The sequence below is a fragment of the Sciurus carolinensis genome, chromosome 10 (assembly GCF_902686445.1).
Source record: "Sciurus carolinensis chromosome 10, mSciCar1.2, whole genome shotgun sequence".
NCBI lineage: Eukaryota > Metazoa > Chordata > Mammalia > Rodentia > Sciuridae > Sciurus > Sciurus carolinensis.
The window spans coordinates 16,407,097-16,423,863 of record NC_062222.1 but is presented as its reverse complement, the minus strand read 5'-3'; the positions used below and the strand labels follow the sequence as shown (position 1 = coordinate 16,423,863).

The 16,767-nt window shown below is 40.5% G+C and overlaps 1 protein-coding gene across 12 annotated transcripts in view; it reads left to right on the top strand.

Annotated features, from left to right (window-relative positions):
• Elf2 (E74 like ETS transcription factor 2) overlaps positions 1 to 10,092 on the top strand; it is a 102,861-nt gene extending 92,769 nt beyond the window's left edge. For all 12 annotated transcript variants that reach the window (XM_047566114.1, XM_047566116.1, XM_047566113.1 and 9 more), the window contains 4 exons: positions 2,872 to 2,958; positions 6,348 to 6,540; positions 7,508 to 7,858; positions 8,343 to 10,092. In XM_047566114.1, the coding sequence (XP_047422070.1) occupies positions 2,872 to 2,958; positions 6,348 to 6,540; positions 7,508 to 7,858; positions 8,343 to 8,967 (1,256 nt within the window). In that variant the 3' untranslated portion in view covers positions 8,968 to 10,092. The remainder of the gene's footprint in view (positions 1 to 2,871; positions 2,959 to 6,347; positions 6,541 to 7,507; positions 7,859 to 8,342) is intronic.
• The last annotated feature ends 6,675 nt before the right edge of the window (positions 10,093 to 16,767 follow it).

The following is a 16,767-nucleotide window of genomic DNA, read 5'->3' as shown; positions in this document are numbered from 1 at the left end:
GGTGCCATGAGTTTCTGGACTTGAGCATCATTGATAACAAACAGATTTTAATTTTATGTTTTAACATTTATACTGTTTAAACAAATTTGTATTTAGGCCCTAATAGTACTTATCTGAAAAGGAGCTTTTAAGCCTGGCATGGTGGCGCATGTCTCTACTCCTAGCCACTCAGGAGGCTGAGGCAGGAGAATCTCAAGTTTGAGGCCAGTCTTGGTAACTTAGTGAAAACCTGTTTCAAGATAAAAGTTTAAAAAAAGTGTTGGGTATGTAGCTGGCTAAGGATCTAGTACATCTCCAGTGTCACAAGGAAACCACCTATAGGAGCATCTTTTCCTATTGAAATAAAAGGTAAAATTTGAAAGGATCAAAATCCTAAATTTGTCATTCATCTAATTTTACTTTCTTTCCTGTCTTTGCATTTAAATTAAAAAAAAAAAAAAAGGCAAAAATAAGGTAAAGTTGTGTTGGAAATAATGGTGTTTTCTTTTATTTATTAAACAGTGTTTCCAATTGTTGCCATGTACTCATTGCTGTAAGGAATAATAAGACAGAGGACTCAGGCTGGGAAGTATCGTAGCTCAGGGATAGGACACTTGCCTGGAATGTGCAGGCCCGGGGATCCATCCCCAGCACCTGCAGGTGGGTGAAGAGGGAGGATAGCCTTGCCTCCCCTCCCCATAGTATACCTAAGGTTAGACGCCTCTTTTATGAATGAGAGAATTTAAAGGAAGAATTATTTCCTTTTGTAAATGTTGAAAAGCAAAGACATATCTATTTAAATACTACCCATTAGAGCCTTTGGCTAGTTGATGTAACAAATAACAAAACAAAAAGGATGGGAAAAACCCTGAACAGCAGGGGTCATACACAGAACCAGGATGTGCATGATATAAATCAGGAAATAATTTGCCAATTTAATATTCTCTCTCTAAAAGGTCTTCATGAATAACCATCTAGGAATCACATATACCTGTTCTGTACTTATTGCCATCAGGGAGACAGTGAAGCATCAGAGCACCATTGCTTCTGTTTTCTTAAGCACATTTTATTTTTTAATAGCAGACTTTTTAATTTTCAGTGCCTTTAATTCCTAACATATATAGTATATCTCCAAGAAAGGATAGATTTCAGTGTCAGTATTATAAAAGTTATTTTGAGCCGGCACCTGGGCACGCTTGTAATCCCAGCGGCTCAGGAGATAGGAGGATCACGAGTTCAAAGCCAGCCTCAGCAAAAGCAAGGCACTAAGCAACTTATTGAGACCCTGTCTCTAAATAAAATACAACATAGGGCTGGGAATGTGGCTCAGTGGTTGAGTGTCCCTGAGTTCAATCCCCAGTACAAAAAAAAAATTAATTTGATAGAACCCTTTTTCCTACTGAGGAATACCCTGTTAATTTCTCAAGGAACATGATTTGGAAATGCTAACTTCTAAGAAAAGAAATTAAGCCTTTCTGAGCTTGCTTTTTTTTTTTATTAGACAGGATTTCATTATGTGACCCAGGATGGTCTTGAACTTGTGGGTTTAGCCAGTGATCCCGCTTCAGCATCCTGAGTAGCTGAAACTACAGGTGCTGATTTAAGTGATCTTTCACATTAGGCTCTTGTGCTTGCATTTAGGAGATGGTGAAGATGTTGGATTTATTACTGACTGATTTGTAACATGAGTTTTATTGAAGTTGAGAAATTAAGCTCTATTCTAACAAGGACGCCAGAGAACTTGCTGTCCTAGCTTTTGTAAACGCAGAGTTTTATTGATTAGTTACCAGAATGAAATCCTAGAATATATCCTATGTATTTTTATAATACAATACATATTAAGACAATTTAGGTCTTTACGTGGTTAATCTAAAAAACCTTGCTAATGAAGAAGAGAATGACATCAAAATCCCAGATGTATGACAATCACCATGTCAGTAATATTTTTAATCTGAAAATGAGATAGACTTGAATATTTCCAACTTTTCCTGAGGCTTCCTCTCACCTGCCAAGTCAGTCATCTGTGCTGCAGATCCAGTGTAACTCATTTTAGACTTATGCTTTCTTTAGTGTGGATTTAGCCCTTGCTTTTCTCTTCATTGTAGATGCTAGTCTGTCTGAGACCTAATGGCAGAAATGAAGAGAAACAAAAGAGAAGGCACAGACATTTATCAGACATAAAATAACCACTTAGAGAAAATTCCCCCCCTTATATGTACATGTGGAGGAAGGGAAATTTAAACACTTTCACTTAAATTCTGGTGAATCAACTGTTTCAGAGCAATAGAGAGTGTTTAATATTTTTTATTTTTTCTCATTTGAGCTCAAAGGACTTTGTAGATCATCATATCTTCTGCAATAAGTGGAGCCATTTCTAACAATCCCATAGAAAAGAACCCCAAAGCCTGGTACACGCCCGCAGTCCCAGTGGCTGGGGAGACTGAGGCAGGATTGCGAGTTCAAAGCCAGCCTCAGCAATTTAGTGAGGCCCTGAAAAACTTAATGAGATCCTGCCTCTAAATAAAATAATAAAAATAAAGGGCTGGGGATGTTGCTCTGTGGTTAAGTGCCCTGGGTTCACTCCCCGGTACCACAAAAAACATGATACTAGGACTCGTCTCTATTGCTCCATTAATGTAAAAGGTTAGCAGATTGAGGCACTGACCATAAAAATAGATTGGTAGTATCTGACTTGCTGTATACCTTGAAATTACTACCAACTAGCTGCTTCATTTAAAATTGCAGAAGTGTTTTAAATATTTTTTTAGAAGCAACTTGTCATACATACTGAGTATTTTAGGCCATATGTTAATATCTAATTTAATGAATAATGTCTGTCACCTAATCATACTTCTGTTATTTTTCTGTTTTCAATATCTTATTTTTTTTCAGTTGGCCGTAAACCAAAAACCCAGCAATCACCAATTTCCAATGGGTCTCCTGAGTTAGGTATCAAGAAGAAACCCAGAGAAGGAAAAGGTAATTTGGGGGAGGGTTATTTTGGAGATAAGCCCCCCAACCCTCCAATTTGGTAATATGTTTGCATTTGTAAAAAAATTATTTCTAGTACATGTGTATGTGGGAGTACTGTTGCTAGTGGTATGTCTAAATTATGGATGGATCAGCTTTATCTGGGGAGCCTTCTGAGAGTATCGAGGCCTGGTCCTCCCTGTCACCCCAACCCCCACTGGGATTCCCTAGCCAGAACAACACTAGGGGGAGTATGAGGAGGTGCTGACATCCCAGGCACCCAGATGCACAGCCTTCCTGGGGGCTGTGGTTTGGGGGCACGTGTGTGTATATACACTCGTCCCCACACAAGGCCACTTGAGTTGACGGAGGTTTACAACTAACTTGTTTCTGAAACATAATTTTTTAACTGGTTAAAAGCAGTACAAGAATTTAGGGCAGGCTGAATTTAATTTTCTCATCAACAAATTTCAGTTATGAGTCAAAACTTAGATGTTTTTGCTTGAAAATGTGTATATCCTCACTAAAAATAAAAAACTGCAATAAGCCTCCCCCACTCTGCTTTCTGAATTCATTAAGATGAGTTCAAGTAACATTTCAGTAGTGCTTTTATATATATTTTATGTCATAAGTGGATAATAAAAAATCACTTTGATGGAAAGATGTTTTCAAACTAAGATTTGATAGATGATGAATTATAATTCTTATCAGTGGTATCCTTACACCCAAAGACCTTATGCTTCTCTGGGCATGGTGGTGCAAGCCAGTAATCTCAGTAATTTAGTGAGGACTTCAGCAATTTAATAAGACCCTGTTCCAATGTCTGGGGGGCAGTGGGGAAGGACTGGGAATGTAGCTTAGTGGTAAAGCACCCATGAGTTCAGTCCCCAGTATCCCACTCCCTCCACCCCTGAAAAAGGCCTTATACTTCACACTGGACAAAGACTTTGTCATGACCTAGTTTTACCAAAATCCACACCCCGTCCCCCCCTTTTTTGGTAGCCTTGGGGCCTCTCATATGCTGATTCCACTTGGCTACACCCCCTGCCTAAAAATCACTTTTCATTAAAATTTCAATCTTAAACTTGAGGCAGATGTTACAATGTGGACACTGTTATAGGTAAACCTGGATTCAAAATCTTGGTGTCTCCTCCTTTACAAAATGATAGTTTCATGCTTGTCATAGGCCTTACCTCGACAAAGAAGCTTCCCTTTCTGAGTCCTGTTTTCCTTAAAATCAGAACTAGAATTGTCAATTAACTCGGGGATGGGAGCTTGAGTGTAGTTTTTAAAGATAACCAAGGAATGTTGATGAATCTAATTAATGCAACAAGCATGAAACAAATTCCTGCTAAGTATTAGGCTTTGTCTATGCTCTACAAAAATTTCTTCCAGCATAAAGTCTCTGCTCACTTTTACTATGTCTACTTAAAGGACCTGATAATCCCCTGGCTGTGAATAAAATGAAAATGCCCCCCCACCCCCCCGCCACAAATTTTAATGTAGTTGAAAGAGATAAATGGTTCAGCAGTTTTTAGGTTAATGATGCTGATGTAGTGGAGCTTCAGAGGTAGTAATTCATGTAACGTGAAAATTGAGGGGTCAGTCTTTTTTAGGTTGAAAGATGCATACTTGGCTCCACTCTGGATTATTCTTGAATTTGTTTAATTTTAAGGGAAATCCAAATAATACAAATTGAAAATGAAATACTAGAATACTAGAGGAAGAGTGTCATGTCAGTGTGTGGACTAAAGGAGAATGGGTGGCAGCGGCTTGGTTTGGAAGGTGGTCTTTAGCTTGGGTCCAGGTTTAAGGCTGTCGTAAAGGGAGAGTGAGTAGCGACTACCTGGGGGCCCAGCAGGGCTGTGTGTGTTTTCCTCTCCTTAGGATGCTTCTGTTCTTCCATCGGTTTCAGAACTGCCACTTCTGAGGCTCCAAAGGGAATAAAAGAAAACAACCTGAAAAGCCTGCTTTTCTCATGACCCCTTTTTCCAGTGGGCGGGCGGGATTTCTTCTTTTTGGGATTAAGTTCCTTATTTTATTTGCCCAGATTCCTTCCTTTTATGCAAACTTTAGCCAATTTCTGGAACTTTGTGATGTTTTCCCAGCCTGCTTTATTCCCATTCCTGAGGCCCTATTGTTTTTTGTAATTCATTTGGAATATAATTATGCATTGCCTTTTGATATACTGTACTTTCTCATACTGTTCTTTTCTGTTTCTTACCCACTAAGTTGTAAATACTTTGAGGCAGAACCAGGGTTTAAATTTTATTCTGTATCCTCCATTCCATGTTAGCTCTGCATGTGGTGAATAAATGTATTTCCTCAGTTTCAGATTTTCCTATTAGTTGTGTGATGCAGAGCTAATGTTGTAGTTAACATTGGATAAGTACTAGTTTTAGGGATTATTCTGTTTTTTCTGGTAGGGCGTTTAAGAAGCTCATGTTTTAAGACTGAAGCACGACTGACTTTGAGTTCTTATATAATGAAATTATTTTAATATATTATCTTTGCAATACTGGGTATAATCAGTAGAAAGAGATGATGGATTTTTTAAAAATCAGTTTTCAGGGGCAATAATTTGTTGCTGGGTACAGTGGCACGTGCCTGTAATCCTAGCTACTCAGGAGGCTGAAATGGGAGGATTGTAAGTTTGAGGCCAGCCTCAGCAACTTAGTGAAATCCTGTCTTAAAATAAAAAAGGACTGGGGGGATGTAGGATCTAAGGATCAAAAAGATACTCCAACTGATTTACCAAAAAATTTCTCACATTTTATTACATATTGCTTGCCTATTTAATAAAACTAATAGTGCCTTTTGATTAATTTTGATATGGACTTTAGGCTTGTATAACTTGTATATAACTTGTATTATAACTTATAACTGTATAATAGTTGCACATTAACTTATTCAGAGTTCAGATCTGTGCAAAGTAATAAATTTGATTGTTTAATTCAGGTTAACTTTGTGCTAAGTATTGTGCCTTTCTCTTAACTCAGAATCCAGAATTCAGTAATATATGGTAGTACAAAACCTAGGATATTTATTTTGTTGTTACCATAACTGGAAACATACAATTTTTAAAACCAGCTAACAAGCATATTTAGAATTTTATTTTATCTCATTTATTTATTTTGGGGGGTACTGGGAATTGAACCTTAGGACGTTCTACCACTGAGCTACATTCCCAGCCCTTTTTTATTTTTCATTTTGAGACAGGGTCTCACCAAGTTGCTGAGGCTGTCCTTAAAATTTGCAGCCCTCCTGCTTCAGCCTCCCAAATTGCTGGGAATTAGAGGTGGGTGCCACTAAGCCTAGGAGGCTTTCTATATTATAAAAAAGGATACTTTATTTGCCTGTAATTATGTTAATGAATTATTTTTGCTTTGTTTTTAAAGGAAACACAACCTATTTGTGGGAGTTTCTTTTAGATTTACTTCAAGATAAAAATACTTGTCCTCGGTATATTAAGTGGACTCAGAGAGAAAAGGGCATATTCAAGCTTGTGGATTCAAAGGCTGTCTCTAAGCTTTGGGGAAAACATAAGAACAAACCAGACATGAACTACGAAACTATGGGACGAGCTTTGAGGTAAGAACACAAATGAACTTGTTTTCAAACACAACTTGTATGTCTCTCTATGTTGTCTGTTAGCTGTTTGATTTAAGAGCTCAAAATCCTTAATATAACTTTGGAGGATATTTAGAGGAGCTTCTTAGATTGGGAAGGAGGGAGAGAGAGTTTGGTCTAGAGACCTATAATTTCAGCATCATTGGAATGCATTTTTACAGAAAAATATTCAAGTTGTAGGCCTTTAAAAAAAAATCAAAGTTTCCAAAGTTAACTTTTTAATTTCCTAAAAATTTGTTATAAATGGATTTCTCTTGACATGAAAAATTTTCATAAGTTTTGTCAGTTTGAGAAATTCACAAAACTGTCATTGTAGTGTGCATGCTGAGGGTATTTAAAAACAAACACATTGGGTTTTATGTGACAGTAGTACCATATTCCATAGATTGATCTCTACTAAGTGTGATTTAAGTAATTTTTTCATATAATGTTACATTTGTTTTCATAATCTTTGTAGAATTCCTACCAGTAATTATTTCCTTTAAGAAAGAGTCGTGGTTGAGCATGGTGGTGTATGCCTCTAATGCTACCCACTCTGGAGGCTGAGGCAGGAGATTGCAAATTTGAGGGTAGCCTCGGGAACTTAGTAAGACCCTGCCTCAAAATAAAAATGGCTGGTGATGTAGCTCAGTGGTAGAGTGCCCCTGAATTTAACCCCCGTTACTGCCTCCCCCTCCCCCCGGCCCCAATAAAAAAAGAATCGAATCAGTTACTTAATAGATCTGAACATTACAGGACTCGTAGTTTGACGTTTCAGCTTCACATCTGAAACCTGAGCAGTCCATGCAGTAAGCTTGCTCTGCCCTTACAGTAAGAGAATTATGTTGGTATTTGCTGTGCATGTTTTTTGTTTTTTGTATTTTTCGGACGGGGTGCGGGGGTGTGGTCGTATACTTGATTTATTTAGTAATTTTTTCCCCCTTTTCAGATACTACTACCAACGGGGAATTCTTGCAAAGGTTGAAGGACAGAGGCTTGTGTATCAGTTCAAGGATATGCCCAAAAACATAGTGGTCATAGATGATGACAAAAGTGAAACCTGCAGTGAAGATTTAGCAGCAGCCACTGATGAGAAGTCATTAGAACGCGTGTCACTGTCTGCAGAAAGTCTCCTGAAAGCAGCAACTTCTGTTCGCGGTGGGAAAAACTCTTCTCCAATACACTGCTCCAGAACCGAGAAGGGTGTGGCCAGAGTGGTGAATATCACGTCCCCTGCTCACGACGCCTCCTCCAGGTCTCCGCCCACCACAGCCTCTGTGTCGGCAGCGGCAGCGCCAAGGTGAGCACACGCACGCACGCCGTTACTTGTAGCACGGCCACTGATTTGGAAAAGGCTCCTTGGGAGATGCCCTTTTTGTTTAACACGTGTCACAACATTCTACAAACTACTGTTGGCAAGACTGTGGAAAGTGTTTGTGTGTTAAATACTTTTGTTGTTGTTAAAGCAGATGCCTCAAGTAACCTGGTCTTTCTGGTTGAATAGATGGATCTTTGTGGTTTTTTTCTTTTCCGCAATGCAGGGGACTGAACCTTGTGCATACTAGGTCAGCGCAGCCCTGGGTGGATGTGGAATGTGGGCTTTAATGTTTTCTTAATTTGTTGCCTGGTATTTCCTATTCTGAACTTCAGGGATTGCCAGTGTATCTAAAATTTAGGAGCACTAATTTTATACATTTTGGAGTTTCGTTCATCTTTTTGCCCAAGAGACTCATTTTCTGATTAAGCATGGAATATAACCAACTTCTTTCTTCTTAATCTACTAGGACGGTTCGTGTGGCAATGCAGGTACCTGTTGTAATGACCTCATTGGGTCAGAAGATTTCAACTGTGGCAGTTCAGTCAGTTAATGCGGGTGCACCATTAATAACCAGCACCAGTCCAACAACAGCGACTTCTCCAAAGGTAGTCATTCAGACAATCCCTACTGTGATGCCAGCCTCTGCGGAAAACGGAGACAAAATCACCATGCAGCCTGCCAAAATCATCACCATCCCAGCTACACAGCTTGCCCAGTGTCAGCTGCAGACAAAGTCAAATTTGACTGGATCCGGAAGCATTAACATTGTCGGAACCCCGCTGGCTGTGAGAGCGCTCACTCCTGTTTCACTAGCCCACGGCACACCCGTAATGAGACTCTCGGTGCCCACCCAGCAGGCATCTGGCCAGACTCCTCCTCGAGTTATCAGTGCGGTCATAAAAGGGCCAGAGGTTAAGTCAGAAGCAGTGGCAAAAAAGCAGGAACATGATGTGAAAACTTTGCAGCTGGTAGAAGAAAAACCGGCAGATGGAAATAAGACAGTGACCCATGTGGTAGTTGTCAGTGCCCCTTCAGCTCTCGCCCTTCCGGTAACTATGAAGACCGAAGGACTAGTGACATGTGAGAAATAAACAGCAGCTCCGCTGTGGACTGTAGACTGCAATGGTAGTACTGACATAAATGATTGCGAGGGAAGTCATCAAGAAAAGTCAAAGGAAGACTTTAAAACATTTTTAATGCATATAAGAAAACAATCAGACTTACTGGAAATAAATTACCTATCCCATGTTTCAGTGGGAAATGAACTACACATTGAGATGCTGACAGAAAACTGCCTCTTACAGTAGGAAACAACTGAACCCGTCAATAAGGAAAAGGATTGAAAGGGACCAAGCAGCTCACTACAATATCAAGTTACACTAAGACTTGGAACACTAACATCTGTAAGAGGCTCTGTAGTTTTCAGTGGGGAGGGGTTGGGATGGGTGATCTCATTGTTACATATAGCAATTTTTGATGCATTTTATATGCATACCAGCAATTATTACTGTGTTCGCACAGTATTCACTTAACTGGTGCTATGTGAAGACTCTGCTAATATAGGTATTATAGAATGTGAATTGAAGAATGGATCCAAAAGCTTCAGAAAGAGGATAGCAAAAAAGATCTAGTGCGATTTTTTTTTTTAATATCATATAGCTTAAGCTGATTTAAAACAAAGGCCTTAGACTAATTTTCGGTTTTCTTTCTTGAAATAAGCTAATGGCTTGTTTGTGTAAAGCTTTTTTATTAAAAGAAAAATTTTAAAAATCTTGTACCTAGCACAGTATTGTTATAGAATTTACATGTAACATTTTATATGGTAGTTTAAGTCTGTCAGTTTTCTTAATTGTGGACAAATTAACAGTTGGCTCTGGCCTTTTGCTGTAACACGCCTGTGTCATTCACTTGGCCCTGGCATCTGCGCAGACACATCAGTTTCAGTTCTACTGTCACTTGGAAGTTCAGGCGCAGCATGAATTTTTGTCAGGTAGCTCTAGTACCTGGCATTTGTTTTCTTTCTTTTTTCTTTTTTTTCTTATTTCTTTTACTTTTTCTTTCTTTTTTAGTTAAAAGTTTAAGAGGGAAAGTACCAGTGTTCAGATTTGAACTATAATAGTTTGTATATTCAACATTTGAAGTATATTCTATTTTGTTGTACTCTTGTTTCAAAGTGTATTCAAGTAGGTTTTCTGAAAATATAGAAATGAAATTTATCTTGGCTTGGTCTCTGGTGATATTTGTAACGATACAAGTGTGAAGAAATGCCACTGCTGTTATTTGCCGGTATACGAGTGTTTGGCAAACACCCGCGTGCTGCCAAGTCCTTCCTAATTTTTATCGAGAGCTGTAATGGTCTACTTTCCGTAATTTAGTATTTTAGTTAGTCACACTTAACGAATTTATATATGTGATACATTTTGGAGTCGAGCTATCTAGTTCTCACTGGGAGGGTAAGAAGTCAAGTAATACTCTGGCCCTTTTATAGGTAAGAAAATGGAGGTACTAGAAGGATCCCTTGAATTTCACACAAAGCGGGGTCCTGTGACTGCATCTTAATGTTTTTTCTACTACATAGAAAATTTGTATATTAGATGAAGTGATGCTTAATATTTTTTGACTTGTAATTATGCATTTGATCAGATACTACTTAGATTGACAAAAGATTTTTTTTTTTTTTTTTTTTTTAAGTTTTCTGTTCTAATCATTTTATCTTTTCCATTAACATACCTGATAGTACTTTTGAGGGGGTGGGTGTTGGGGATTTAACCCATGGGCAGTTTACCACTGAGCAAATCTCCAGCCCTTTTTATTATTTTGAGACAGGGTTTCACTAAATTACATAGGGCCTCACAAGTTACTAAAGCTGGCCTTGAACTTTCTCTCTCAGTCCCCGCCCCACAGCCTCTGGGTTTACAAGTGTGTGCCACCACACCCGCATTTTTTAATAAAAGCTTGAAGACGAACTCACTTGAATCTTACCCCATTTGGAAGTTAATCTCAAATTCCACCTCATTTTAGAATATTCCCTAAACGTTCCAAGTGGTCAAAATTGGTACTATTTTGGTGCACACCTGTAATCCCAGCAACTCCAGAGGCTGAGGCAGGAGGATTCTGAGTTCAAAGCCAGCCTCAGCAAAATTGAGGCACTAAGCAACTCTGTGAGACCCTGTCTCTAAATAAAATATAAAATAGGGCTGGGGATGTGGCTCAGTGGTTGGGTGCCCCTGAGTTCAATCCCTGGTACCAAAGAACAAAACAAAAAAAACCTTGGTATTGTGTTTTTGGCACTTTATTCTTTATCATCATGTCTTCCATAATACTCTTTTTGGTCAAAGATTATATTTTATTCCATCCCTGCACCTCTTCCCAAGAGGTAATCATATTAGAGACACTCAGACACTTAGGGATTTTGCTAACATTTGCTAAAAATCTTAGTTACGTACTATGGAAGATACCTAAAGACACTTAAGTGAATGCCTTCCTCCTATGCTGTATTATCTCCACCACTCTACCTGTCTGTCTTTAGTTGGGATTTGGAACATATAGGTTGACAATAGCTACTGATCAGAGTACAATCAGTACATCTACCTCATCTTAACTGTGGCATTTAATCTCAACCCCTCCAAACTATCAATCAGTGTAACTTTTGTTTTTTGTGTCCAGCATACTGGAGAAAGCCACATGGCCATACCTTGATACCCCTGTACTCCCTGCCTCCCCAGCTTCAGCCATCTGTCCTTACGTGACAAAGATGGAGCTCCCAGCAGACGGTCAGCACACCTCTTTACAGACGACATGGTCGCTAACACACCTTCACTGCATTGCTGGAACCCTTGCTACAGAAGGCCACCTGCCTCCTGTTCTCACCATCTTTCCCTTTGCTCTGTCTTGGTCCCCTGGTTCCAACAGTTAATAGCCTATCATTGTCTTTCAGTTGAATTCTGGCTTAGACAGTTTTTGAAAAGCCATTTCCAAAATCAAGTGAAAATACTTTGGTTTTTCATGTGATCTCATCTCTCTGTTGTGCCTCAAAACGCCTTTAGTTTTTCTCTGACACCTCTCTGGTTTCCTTCCTGCCTTAAACACAGCCTTATCTAAGCTTTCCTTTGGCTTTCCAGAAGGTTCTATGGCTCCTTTCTTCAGAATCATTGTGAGAATTAACGAAGTTAATACGTTAGGGATTTAGAACTCCTCGAGTTTACGATTTGACTTCACTCTGTTAATCCTACCTCTGGCTATGTATGGCTCTCACTACCAAATCTGTTGTTCCCGACTATATTTTTACTCGAGTATTAGATGAGTTCATCTAATGCCAACTGGCTCTTTCCTCCTGAATTCAACTCTCTTCCCTCCAAAGTTTGTTCATTTCACTCAAAAGACATTACCAGCAACCCATTTCCAATGCCAGAGGAACTCGTGGGGCCCTTCGACACCTTATTCATATCTAGTCATTCATCAAGTCCTGTTGTACCTTCTAAATACCTTCCATTCCCATCCTCCCTGTCCTGATTGCTTGGTCCCAAACCTCCCACTAAAACGCAGTGAGATGCCAGCCGAGAGGTTCTAAAGTGCAAATTTAATCACTCACACCACTGGGACTGCTTTAAATTTATTGGCATCTGACCAGAAAAAGCCCACAGCCTAACATTTAGTCCTTTGATCAGGCCTGTTTCCCTTTCCGACATCTCTGGGCTAGACACCCTGAAATACTGTCCCCAGCCATCCCAGGCACCCACTCGTTACTGAGCCACTCCACTGAGGGCAAGGCCCTGGATGACGCTTTCCTCCTCCACTTAGATCTGAGTTGTTTGATTTGCTGAATTGGAGGTGACTGGCAGATGAAGTATGTTTTACATATGACAGGCAACAGGCAATTGCAAGAGGAAGGGGAAAGCAAACCAGTCCAAAAAAGCCAGACAGAGACGGTGAAGCGAAGCCAAAATGTCCTACAGGGCACCTGGAACATGATCAGCGGCCATGCCCGAGCGCACGCTTAGAAGCATACGTTTCTGATCACTCTGTGTAAACAAGCCACGTTTAATTATTAATAAGCAGATAAACTTCTTTCCAAAGACAAAACTTTGGCCATGGGGTTATTTACAATGTTTCCTATGATCTTTTTCACTTCAAGTCTGCCAGGAGGTGAGAATAACCAACCTTACTTTAGCTGCAGTAATCAAAGCCACTGTTCCGGGCTGGGTGGAAGCTCCATGGAAGAGCGCTTGCCTAAGTGTAAGGCACTGGTTCGATCTTCAGCACCACATACAAATAAATTTAAAAAAGGTATTGTGTCCATCTACAATTTTAAAAAACACAAAACTTCCCTCTACAGTTTTTGAGACTTCTGTGGCTGAGATTTGTATATTTCAGCCCCTTTGTTATAATCACTGCCCCTCATGATTAAAATTGTAGGAACATGTACACAGTGAAGCCAGCCCTAAGTAGAATAAAGTACTGTTGGCAAATATCAGTGGATTGGATTTATCTCCTCTCTGCATCAAGTGCAGCCAACAAGACTATTTTGAGCACCCAGCACTCTTTGAATACCTCAACTAAGCAGTAAGTAATACTGGATTCAGAACTAAACAATATTGCAGCTTCCAAAGTGAGGACACAATCCAAGTAAACCAGCTGTTGAATGCAAAGCACTATCGAAAACACAACAAAAAGGATCAATTGGTTGTAACCTAAAAGCAGAGTGGTCTTCTCCCAAGATATTGTTTCTCCCATTCCACTTTATTAACTTTGAGAAAATTCTATCTATATTAGATTTATTTACTGAAATAATACTATTGCTGTTGAAAAAGGTAAAATAATGAAGTCATCATCATCCAAAATGGTAAAATACATAATAATATGCAAATATGAGTTTTAGGCTTTTACCTTGACTATAAACAGTGCTAACTGCTGTGCATTCCAGTTATCTGGGGCGATGCTGCTGCCCAGGGCACATTCAATACCACTGAAATGACAATGTTCGGGGTGGCAGCCATGCATCAGTATTTTTTTATGCCTTTATTTTTTTTATGTGGTACTGAGGACCAAACTCAGTGCCTCACACATGCTAGGCAAGCGCTCTACCACTGACCCATTGCCCCAGCACCAGGCATCTGTACTTTTTTTTGGTGCTGGGGATTGAACCCAGGGCCTTATGCATTTGAGGCAAGCAGGCTACCAACTAAGCTATATCCCCAGGCATCAGTATTTTAAAAGTATCTCTAGGCAATTGCCTTAGCAGTCAGGAGAGAACCCTGCCACGCAGCTACAACAAGCAAAGCCGAGGATTAGGGACTAACTTGAGTGTTCCTAAAGCATTCATTGGGAAAAGGCAGCTTGAAATATATTAAGCATTACAAGTGGCTTAAAAAACATACTGTATGTTTTATTGATTTTAAAACCTTTTTCTCACGCTTAACATCTCTAATTAGGATGAGTCTCGAAGTCTTGTGGGACAGCATTACCATATTATTGTACCTTGTACCTTCAAAGGAAAATATCAGGGAAAGCTACATCCAGTGCCAACAATGCTGCTGCCATTGACCAGAATACTTCCGAATTGCTTTTTTAGGGAAGAATATAATTTTTTAAAAAAATTTAGGGTATTATATAGTAGTTGGGTTCATTATGACAAAATCATAAACACATGGAATTTGATTTAATCCCCATTCCCCACACCCAAATAGAAATTTGAAATATATTTTAAGAGGCAAATGCCCTGTAAAGGTCACACTAGCTTTGAGAGCTTCATGAAGCCTGGAAGCAGTTCCCCCAAGGATGGTAACTATCTGGGCATATCTCAGTTTTGGAATTCAAAATAATATTCGAGCAACCGTGGGGAAGAGCTGGGTATGGCGGGGCAGGGAGATGGCAAGTTCAGGGATGGTCTGGGCTACTTAGTGAGATTCTGTCTCAAAAAGGGCTGGGGATGTAGCTCAGTGGTGGAGGGACCTGGGTCCAATTCCCAGTAGCACCCCCAACCTCAGAAGAACCTAAAGTTCAAGAAAAACTTTGGAGTCATCAGTTCAGCTGGTCAGTGTTTGACCTCCTGGGGGCGCAACCCTACCTGTTCCCATCCAAAACAGAGGGTCAGAGAAGGACAGAGGGCTAGTGTCCAGCCACCAGGACCTCTATCACGCAGCGATCCTCAATTTCTCGAACTTGTGCTCTCCCCTTCTCTGGTACTGGGAATTGAACCCAGATGCTCAATCACCGAGCTACGCCCACCCCCAGCCCTTATTCTGTGAGTCAGGGTCTTGCTAAATTGCCCACACTGGCCTCGAATTTGCAATCCTCCTGCCTCTGCCTCCTGACTAGCTGGGATTACAGGTGTGCACCACTGCGCCTGGCTCACAAACTGAACTTTAAAATGTTGCAGAATCTGCTGGGTCATCTCTTCAGGTTCACCAATCTATGGAAACCAGAATCAAATGTCAGCCAATAATATTCCCTTTGCCCCAGTCTTCCATCACCTTTCTTGATTTGTTTCTCAGAATTATACAGAGTATGCCAGGTGAGGTCAGAGCCGGCGTCACATGTATCAGGAGGTTGGGAGGCTTGGATTTTGAATGATACAAGATTTAAAACAGCTATGTGGCAACTGACTCAAAAAAAGTCCCTATCTGATTTAAAATGTAGGCACAGAAGCTGGGTGTGGTGGCACGTGCCTGTAATTCCAGCTGCTTGGATGACTGAGGCAGGAGGATCACAGGTTTGAGACGGCCTCAACAATTTAGCAAGACCCTGTGTGAAAAATCAAATCGAAGGGGCTGGGGGTGTAGTTCAGTGGTGAAGTGCCCCTGGATTCAGTCGCCAGTACCAAAAAAAGAAAAAGAAACCTAGGCAGGAAAAAGGGTGGTAAGAGAAAATCAGTAAGTAAATACACAGAATGCATGCTGGTGAGCCTTGCACAGCGGTTAAAATCCAGCTATTAACTTTGGTTTCAGGTGTCCTGGTGGCCAAAGCAAAAAAAAAAAAAAAAAAAAAAAGAAAAGAAAATCAGTCGAGATCCTTCTAGACCAAGTTCACCAGATGCTTAGAGACAGCCAGGCTCTTCCTAGCGCTGCCAGGAGGCAGGGCTTCCACTGCAATCTTCTTTTACGAGAATGTTTTCTCAAAAGTGAGGTTTCCAGAGAAGTCAGGGCAGGCCCCGCAGCCGAGGGTGTTCACTGCTGGTATTCCCGCGTCACAGACCAGAGCAGGGTCCACAGCGTCTCCCAAGGCTGAAGAACTCACTGGCATCCTCACATCTGCAAATCTCTTGCCTATTTTGGGCTTAAATTTCTGTAACACTATTGGGTCTGACCTTTCAAAAAGAAGGGTTATTCTCTTTGGCTAAAAACAGGAGTGGTTAGGACACGAAGCACAGGGTCCTTCCCTCCTATTTTGAATCTTAAGCATTCAGTGGCTTACATATGTATTTCTCACTTTTTTTGTGTGGTACTGGTGGTTGAACCCAGCAGCAATTTACCACTGAGCTACCTCCCCAGCTCTTTCTATGGTGAGTTGATGAGGCTGGCCTCAAACTTGTGATCCTCCTGCCTTGGCCTCCCAGACACTGGGATTATGGGTGACTTGGTGCCCATTTATAATTCTTTATGGACATCTCACAGGAGGGCAGATAGGATAAGAAAGCCAAGGCCCTATGCATGGGTTTGTTCGGGGTCATCCTGGTCACACTGCTATCCTTAATTGACAGCCTGTGTGCCCTTGGACATGCTTTTCCTCTTCATTCCATAAGCTCAACCCCTGGGCCTTTGCCATTGTTTCACTGTTTTCATTTAACAAACTTCTTGCTCCCTATAATACCACTCTGCCCTCCAGTACTCACTGAGGCTAAGGAACCTGGTGGAGGGGAACAAGCAAGCACCTTGGAGTCAAGGTGGACCTGG